This window comes from Nannochloropsis gaditana (genome assembly GCF_000240725.1).
Source record: "Nannochloropsis gaditana CCMP526 unplaced genomic scaffold scaffold705, whole genome shotgun sequence".
NCBI lineage: Eukaryota > Eustigmatophyceae > Eustigmatales > Monodopsidaceae > Microchloropsis > Microchloropsis gaditana.
In genome coordinates this window covers 1794-10276 of record NW_005803248.1, presented here as the reverse complement: position 1 = coordinate 10276, position 8483 = coordinate 1794, and the positions used below count along the sequence as shown (strand labels likewise).

Here is an 8483-nt window from a genome sequence, read left to right as displayed (position 1 = left end):
CGTTGTGACTCTGGTCGGAGTTTTGATGTTGTCACAACTGTGAGTGATGGCTGCACCCCACACATCGGTTTCCTCCTCTTTGTGCGTGGGTGTAGTTTGCACAGGCGTCTTGGGACAAGTGTTGGCAGCCTCCTCCTCTCCCTCTCCAGAGTCCTCGTCCTTAACCGGAAAGGGCCTTTCCTTCTCGTCGTGAAGTTTTACTTTCTTGAATGCATTGCAGGTCTCGTTTTCAACAGAAATCGAGCCGGCAATGCTTCCGTTCCTCTTTGGCCAAATTTCACCTTCATATCCTAGCCCTAGCCTTCTCGACGCCGCTGAGGCCGTCTGCGCCACAGAAATGACTGCGACTTGCTGCTTGAGCAAAGCTAGACGGGCCTGCATTTCCCCACGGGCCCCCGTATCCACGCCTATGTGTCGCAGGAGATGCCGAACCGCCCTCCATTCCTGATCGGAGGAAGGATGACGCAAATTCTCCGGCAGGAAGGGGGCAGGGCCCAAAAAGGCACACAAGTGATGATTTTTGCAGGCTCGACGCCCGTGCACAATCCCAAAACGCGACGTACGCAAATGCAAGGCCATCCTCACACCCATGGCCTGCAAGATCGGGTTGTGGTGTTCGCGAGAGTGGTCCAGGTTGCCCCCGGTGACTACCGTGAAATAGCCAGCGTCCCGCAGACACGCCAACGTCGGGGCCCAGGAGTCAAAGTACGCGTCCAGGCTTGGATTCGCCATGAGCACCAGATCGGGTGCCTCGTGCAAGTAGCCTTGCCCATCAAAGTGGTGCCGAAAGGCCTTCGATAGGAAATCATGGTACAGCCCTTTGTAGCGCCTAGTCCGTAGTCGGCAGCCGCCCCCCAGCATTTTTGTCTCGCCGACGATCAATCCTGAAGGTGGAGCTTGCGGGTCAGGCAGGGTTCGTTTGCAAGGACCTGGCACTCCCATCCATCCTACTTGCACCACTTCGAGTTCTTCGAGATGCGGGAGCTTCTCAAATATCACAGAAAAATCAGCCAGCCCCTCCAATTCCGACGACGCCCCTGCCAGGTGAATGCATAGACGTGCCTTTTTCTGCAGTATCGTAGTGGGGAGGTGTTGCGCATGGATGGCCAATTCCAAGGCATGTAAGGCCGTGTAGGGTAGTGACTTTTCCATCATTTCACCTGTCCCTTTTCGGTACCAGTGCTCAGGAGCCTCGTCCTGGCCCCAATCAATGAAGAGACCAGCTCCTTCCGTTGTGAGTTGGTTCGCACTCGGTCCGACACCAAAGTCTGTCAGGCTTATCTCGCGAGTCAAGGACAGTACTTTGGCTCGTGCCTCGGGCGCATCTGGTAGGAGAAGGAATGCTTGCATGGCTGCTGCCTGGGCATATTCTGGCTTCCCCGCAGCTTGTAAGGTCTTGGTGCGTTGAAGAAAATATGTGTGGTGAAGATCCGAGTTCTGGAACTTATTTAATGGGCGCTTGAAATCGTTGTCCCGCAAGGAAAGATTAGAAAGGCTTCTTTCAATGGAGTGCTCAGGGCGCTAGTGGTCAGAAAAGTATTATTTATGTGAAATCCGACAGTGAGATGAATGATTCGCACTCCCATCAGATTCCTTACTCAAGTCAGGGTAAATCAGGACTTATTACACAGAGGAACAGAATATGTGCGAGTCATGTACAAGTGGGAGCACTTCGCTTTGAGATCCCGGTGGAAGTACGTATTGTGACGGCCTTCATGTTTCAAGTCCTCTATTCTCCTTATGTATTTCAGTCTATGGACAATCTATACGTATCTTTCACAGATTATCGTCTTTTTACGCCGTGGTACATTCCCAGGAGACTTTAAACAGGGGGCCGAAAGCACATGAAAATGCTTCTTCAAATTTCCTCTGTTCTCCCCCCCTTTCTCTTTCCGTACCTCATTCTTGGTGAACTCCTCTGAATCTGCGCGTCGTATTTTAAGTAAGGCATCGTCTAATTTCATAGTCGTTCCTTGTCTTTCCAGCATGAGCGAGATCGTGTCTCGCCCTAAAATGCAAGAATATGCGCCCCCGGCTTGCCCCGTTCTATGCTGAATGAGAAAAAATGGAATAATGTGAGACATGCGGACTTGTCGGCATCTAGACAGTATACTTGAAACTATTGTGACCCTGTTGGAAAGGCTTGGCCATTCGCGCGTGGCACGGAAAGATGCTGCGGGTCAAATTGGTTACATATCACCTTCACCCGTGTTGCCATTGCATGACCGGTTTCCGCCTCCGCGAGCCTCAAAAATTCAAACATTCCGGTGATATCTCCATAGTGATGACGAGGAAAATGCCGACCATGCAGTTGCCTGCCTGTCTCCCAGCGTGGGAGTCCTCGATGAAACTTCAGAGGCGAATGGATTTGGTCCAGTTTCTTTCTTTGAGAGCGATTCAGCATTGTTGGGGAAGTGCATAGCATTATGTAAGTGATGGCAAAATGCGCCGATCGCGTTGCTTTGTATGGCTACAAAGCACTACTGGTTGGAAGGTGCGCATCTGCGGGAATGGCTTGATGCCGGAAGCCAAACATGCTCTGGGATAGTATTCGCTCTCCACTTTAAGTGCCAGCTAGCATATATCAGTCTGACATTATTGCTCCTCCAAAGTAATGTAGATGGTATCAAAACTCCACGTAGGGATAAATTTTGTATGGTTGCCATTGCCAAGTCTCTCCTAGTTGCGGAGCTCGCTACTCGGTCGGGAGGGTGCTTTTTAACGCCTTCGCGCGCAACGACAATGCCCCGTTTGCGCCCAGAAAGTGCGAAATTGAGCACGAAGGCTGTTTCACCCTCCTCGTCTTTTGCCTCTACCTCATCTGCCTACACTTGGATTGCTGCCTACAAAATTGAGGAGCTCTCCCGCTTCTCAAATCTTCAATCTTTGCATTTGAATTGGCAATCAGCCTTCAACTACAACAGCGATAAGACTATTGCACATTCCATGACATCTCCTGCCGAACACACAGCGTCTTCCTTTACGCTTCAGGCTTCAACAAGCTCGAATCTGAGCGCATTGGACGGACTCGGCTGGTCTCGTCCTCCTCCCGCAACGGCTTCTTTAGCCAAATTATGGACGGTCTGGCATCGTCCTGGAACATGTTCAGACAAACCTCTCTTGGCAGGTGTGGCGGGTCTTCCAGAATGTGATGAGGCTGGTCCATTTTTGCTGGCTGACAAATCTTTACGACAGGAGGAAGAAGTTTGCAACCTCATTCTGCGAGCTCTAGAAAAAAATCCTGTTCGCCACAGCAGCTCTGCTACCCAATACGAAGCAGACGGAGAAGAGAAAGTAGAACGTGTCTCCTGGGTCAACAATCACGGCCATGATCTCCTCCCCAAATCCAGCAAAGGCTTGCCCCGGCCCCTTATGCATCGACTGAACGTGTTGCACAAGGGGGCGGGCATACTTGTGCGGGACGCGCAAAGCAGGGTGTTCGTGCATCAACGATCCGCACACAAGCGGATTTTCCCCTCTTTGTACGACATGTTCGTGGGCGGTGTGAGCTTATTCAGGGAGGACACCAAGACGACTGCCAGGCGGGAACTGCAGGAGGAACTAGGCTTTGGTCCCGCAGCTTCTGCGGCGCAGGAGGAGTCAACAGACTTTCGATTTTTGTTTGATATCCTTGTGGAGACATCTTACAATCGGTGTTTCGTTGATGTGTACGAGTACGTCGTTGAAGGAGGACAAGAGGAGAGCGCAAAGCTGGACCCAGAAGAGGTTCAGTGGGGGGACTGGATACCGATGGAGGAGGTGACACGGCGCGTCCTATTGAACGGACTGTCGGGGGAGTGGACATTTGTTCCGGACGGATTGCTTGTCTGGGCGGCATTTTTGCGCGCCACGGATGCAGGTAGTGCGAATTTGTCAATTGAAGGATCGGTATGAAGTCTGCGATATAGAGACAGGGCTTTTACGGCACGTGCATGGAAACATAACCTTTTGAAACTTATTGAGCAATCAGATATCTGTATTCTTCTTCAACGACATGAATGTAGTGATCAAGGAAGAGCAAATGTTGTTTTACAGGCATTATTTTGGGTTACATTCGCTGATAGATGCCTTTTTTCACAATTCCTTTTTAATCAATCTGGTGCACCGTCTTCACTGGGTTTCATATGTAATATGTCTCAATCAAATTGCCTTACTCTATGTATACCCTTCATATACCCACTTACTACGTACATGCATTGCTTGCACCACAAGAAATACCTATTGTTTCTGATATTCTTCCCTGTATACTCTCCCCGACTCCTCAAAGGGCTATGTCAAATGACATCGCTGGCAAGGTACGCATGTGATTTGCTGACGGACCATTGTCTCCCTCCGACCACACCCCCAAGCATTTTGAAAACATGGGTTCGTATTCTTGATCCATCTCGACCGGTGAAAGGTCGAGTAAAGTGTCGGAAAAGTCCATCTCCTCGCTGTACTCCATGTCGGCGTCTTTCTCCCAGTAGACCTCCGATCCTCCAGCCTTCTCCATCCCCATTCCCAGGTGCATATCTTTCGACTTGTTGGCCTTGATTTCCGTCTCAGTCTTGCCTGCTAAGGAGAGTGTGACCGCCCTCTCCTCTTTCCTGTCCGCCTGCTGTTCATCTCGTGCCACTTTTTTGGTGAACCGTCCGCGAACACGGACCATTGTATCCAGGTCTTGACGACCCATATAGACGCCTGTGGTTTTCCTCTTCTTAGGATCCCAGTTCCGTTTGGTCCTCTTCTCATGGAAGCGTTCGATACGCCTCTTCCTAGAATTAGGACTGTACGCCCCCACAAACCCCTTATTCCCACCAGCAATCTCAGGGGCCTGCAGCGTCAGAGAGGTTGGCTGGAAATGCGGCGCCTGAGCATTCATGGATAGTGCATTACCAAATGTGAAAGGCAACGTGGCCTTGGGCATATGCCAGGCTTGAGCGTTAACTTGCCCGGGCGGCATAAGTACGTGCTCGGGCATGGATCCGATCGGGTAGGCCAGCTTTACCGGTGCCTCTATAGCGTCTGTAGATTTTGGAGGAGCAACATCAGAAGATGGAGCTGCGGCAAAAGCAAATTGGGTCCTTTTTTCCTGCTTCAAAAGCGCGTGCTGTGGCATTTGAATTTGCTGGCTCATCAGCCGCGGGTGTGACACACCAAGCATGGCAGCCATGGGCATGTTGGGAAATTGCCACAAAAAGTGCTGATTGGCTCCTGCAGCCAAAATGTGCTGGTTCAACGTAGCCATCATGGGGTGATAGAGGCCTATGGCTGGCGTAGGAACGGGCATAGCTTGGTGATTAGGAATGCGCATGTGCTGCGGGAGGTTCACGGGCAGTTTGGAGGTCTCTTGTACGGTGTAGAGCCCTGCGTTCAGTGTTGGCAGGGACGAAGTCGAGGGAGTAGAGCCTTGCATGTACTGATTAAAAATCTGCTGCTGTAAAGGATGGTGAGCTTTGTAGGGCAAAGATGCCATTGCAGGCATGGTTTGCGCTCCATTCACCGCCAGGTCAAAATCAACGGCAGGCCTTGCTTGGCACGGCTCAAACCCTTTTCCTTCCGACTTATCGCACACAGGCGCCAATGTTGAAGATGCTGACATCTTTGGAGACAAGTCTATTCCAAAGTGTTCAACAGATGTCCCTGTGGGGTCAGTTAGGCCCCCGTCTACTTCGAAGTCCACATCAGAGAAACTGACATCCTCCAGGAGCAATTCCATGTCCGGCGTCTCGTGAGTAATTTCCCGATTTACAAGCTCGATCAGCCCTCTTTCATCTCCTGCATCGTGAAGTGCCCATGCCTGATTTAATTCCGAGTCACTTCCGTCGTCATCTTGTCGGGATATCATGTCCTTGAGGACGTAACATTGATATGCATCGAACACGCCACGCTTTTCCATATCATTAGCCTGTTGCATGCGCTTGGCAACTCTTTTATCTGAATGGTCATGTTGAAATCGGTCATCTTCTGCAAATATAGTAGACATGCAAGGTGGTGACATCCGATTGCGATGGTTAGTCGTGGCGGTTACCACTTGCGGCGGCTTCGAAGCTCCTTGTGTAGATGGAAACGCCAGCGGTGAAGTCCTAGCAGCTACACACGAAACGAAGTCCATGGTGTTCATACAGATCTAGACTCGCAGTGCTATGGCTTCTGCTCGACTTTCAATGGTGGCGAGACGGGGCGTCGTCGAGAAGATCGGGCAGTCGTGTTGGCAGTGCTCGTACAAACCCAGACGCGATCCAATACAAACTTGAACAGAGGTCCTCCTTACAGTTTGAAATGCATATGTATAAGTCTTGAGTGATGATATGCATACAAAGAAAATAGATGATGATTGATGATACGGTGGCATCTGCACGTTGCCTCCGCAAGTCGACATGCTAGGCTTGACTAACGGGAGCCGAGGGCTAGCAGCTCTGGTGCTGTATTACTCTTGCCGCGTACAGCACTAAGATACAAAGTGACTTGTAATATAGCGAAATATATCATAGAAATCGAGTGTAAAGGACAAATGGTTTACCTGAGGCAGAGTGCACGACGGGGAAGAGACGTTTTATCGAACAAACGTGTCGTTTCGCGGGAAACCGTTACTCCCCCGGGCAACGGTTCATTCAAACGGGCGTTTCAAATTCTCCCCGGCATGATGAGTGATTCAGCGCCCGTGATCGACCCCACCACTACATTTGATCATACCATTTGTGCTCCACTCGTCGCCTTACCCGTTTCTCTTCCCTTCACGTACAACATGGAAACATGATGGCTTTCTTGAAACATCTCGAGGCGGGCTCAAATCCAAATTCTAAATTCCACAGACAGCGATCAAACACACCTGCTACAAGTGAGATGAGGAGGAACATGATGCTCTCTACTGCTGCTGGCTGGCTGCTGCTCACATTGGTCACACCCGTACTGTCGTTAGAAGGTATCTATTGTTTTCGTAATTTTACGCATCTATAAGTACGAAGACTTGTCATGCGAAAGAATTTTTTTTGGGCTGCGTATCATTTTTGTTCAAGTATGGGCTCCGAGTGTGGGTCCGCTCCTCATATCACAAAAGTGTAGCCTTCTTTTTGATTGGCAGTTTATTGCAGTAGACCATTTGGAGTTGCCATCGAAGTCACTTCGATGTAAGAATCGCGAAGATTGCCCTCCGAAATGTATTTGTTTGAAGGTCATTCCATCTGGAAAGGCGTTCAGCGGGTTTAAGTGCGGTCGCAACACTCTTCATATGTGTTTGGAGGGGCATCTTTCTTACTCAAGGCCCGAATTTTTCAATTTTTGATTCATGCATTGCTGTTGTTTTCTCGTCTCAAGCCTTTCTGTTTTCCTCGCGTTTTCTGGCATTAACAGATGACATCATGACCTTCGGCAGCGTTGTCAAACTTCAGCACGTTCCCAGCAAGTACTTTCTCCACAGCCATCAAATTAGTTGGGGCTCAGGCAGTGGGCAACAGTCCGTAACAGCCCATGGAAGTGCGGATGATCGGGGAGGCTTGTGGGTTGTAGCTGAGGGAGACAACGACCCGTTTAAAGAGGGAGGCTCCCCGGTGGCTTGCGGGACCGCCATCCGGCTTGGACACATGGAGACCTCCAAAAACTTGCACTCGCATTTTTTTTCATCCCCTCTTTCAAACCAGCAAGAGGTCAGCTGCTTCGGGGACGGTGGGCGCGGGGATAGTGGGGATAATTGGGAGGTAGTATGCATGGCCCCTGGTGCTAAATTCTGGCGAAGGGGGGACGAGGTCCGATTCAAGCACAAGGACACGGGTCGATTCCTGCAGACGGAGGCCAAGCATCGGTTTACGCAGAAGAATTGCCCAAACTGTCCAATTGTGGGCCAACAGGAGGTCTTTTGCCACCAGACCGGTGGAGCGGAGACAGTGTGGAAGGCTGTTCAAGGCATCTTCATCCACCCTCGGAGCGACGAGGACAGCGGGCACGATGAGCTTTGATGCGGATAGGATGAAGCTGTCAGACAGAGTATCAATAGAACGAAAGCCGATGTAGCACGAAGGGTGCCGTCCCGACCGGGAGAGGCCTTGAAAGTCATGATGCAACGCAGATCTTGAAATCAGTTGTGGTCAGGATCAATTAAAGTAAACTATACAGGGGTGCGCATAAAAGAAAAGAAAAGTAAGCCCTCAATTCTTCATATCTGCTTCGTTCTGCCTTTTCGGCCTAATTCGCGATTTGTCTTGTGGATGGTGTTCCGTCGGGCATTCCGAGCTCTAAACAGGTGATGAGGGGTTCACAGAGGATGTAGCGCCCTATATGCCTGTCTCGTTCCTCTCACACTCCAAGAAAGCCAAGCCAAACAAGACCTTGGGAGTCCGAAGTTATGCGATATAATTTATGTCATATAGCTTGTCCCTTGCTGATATCCCGGGGTGCCAATAACGACGCGTAACCAAGCCCCAGATTTCCCACCGGCCTCCAACATTACGCTGCAATGAGAGGACGCACGACGTCCTGCTGCCAAAGGATGGCCAAGAGAAAAACAA

General features: G+C 50.4%; 3 protein-coding genes across 3 annotated transcripts; 2 read left to right on the top strand and 1 right to left on the bottom strand.

Moving 5' to 3' along the window:
- Window positions 1-407: 407 nt before the first annotated feature.
- Window positions 408-2035, bottom strand: NGA_0499301 (tpr domain-containing protein; the record flags this gene model as incomplete). The annotated part of the gene is made up of 3 exons (XM_005853853.1): window positions 1899-2035; window positions 588-1521; window positions 408-436 (listed from the first exon to the last, which is right to left on the bottom strand). Exons 1-3 carry the CDS (start codon window positions 1986-1988, stop codon window positions 408-410), a joined length of 1053 nt encoding a protein of 350 aa, XP_005853915.1. The 5' UTR covers window positions 1989-2035.
- Window positions 2036-3489: 1454 nt separating this feature from the next.
- NGA_0499601 (ntp pyrophosphohydrolase) lies at window positions 3490-3894 on the top strand (the record flags this gene model as incomplete). Its single annotated transcript, XM_005853856.1, has 1 exon — window positions 3490-3894. The coding sequence occupies one exon, from the start codon at window positions 3490-3492 to the stop codon at window positions 3892-3894; it is 405 nt and encodes a 134-aa protein (XP_005853918.1).
- A 2890-nt stretch (window positions 3895-6784) lies between these two features.
- Window positions 6785-8136, top strand: NGA_0499401 (stromal cell-derived factor 2). The gene is made up of 2 exons (XM_005853854.1): window positions 6785-6904; window positions 7333-8136. The coding sequence occupies exons 1-2, from the start codon at window positions 6826-6828 to the stop codon at window positions 7932-7934; spliced, it is 681 nt and encodes a 226-aa protein (XP_005853916.1). The 5' UTR covers window positions 6785-6825; the 3' UTR covers window positions 7935-8136.
- The last annotated feature ends 347 nt before the right edge of the window (window positions 8137-8483 follow it).

What these genes read in the sequence shown, in the direction of transcription:
- NGA_0499401 (XM_005853854.1), top strand. Translation starts at nt 6,826, where the DNA reads ATGAGGAGGAACATGATGCTCTCTACTGCTGCTGGCTGGCTGCTGCTC. An exon ending in ACCCGTACTGTCGTTAGAAG is followed by an intron (nt 6,905 to 7,332) that starts GTATCTATTGTT and finishes TGGCATTAACAG; the next exon opens with ATGACATCATGACCTTCGGC.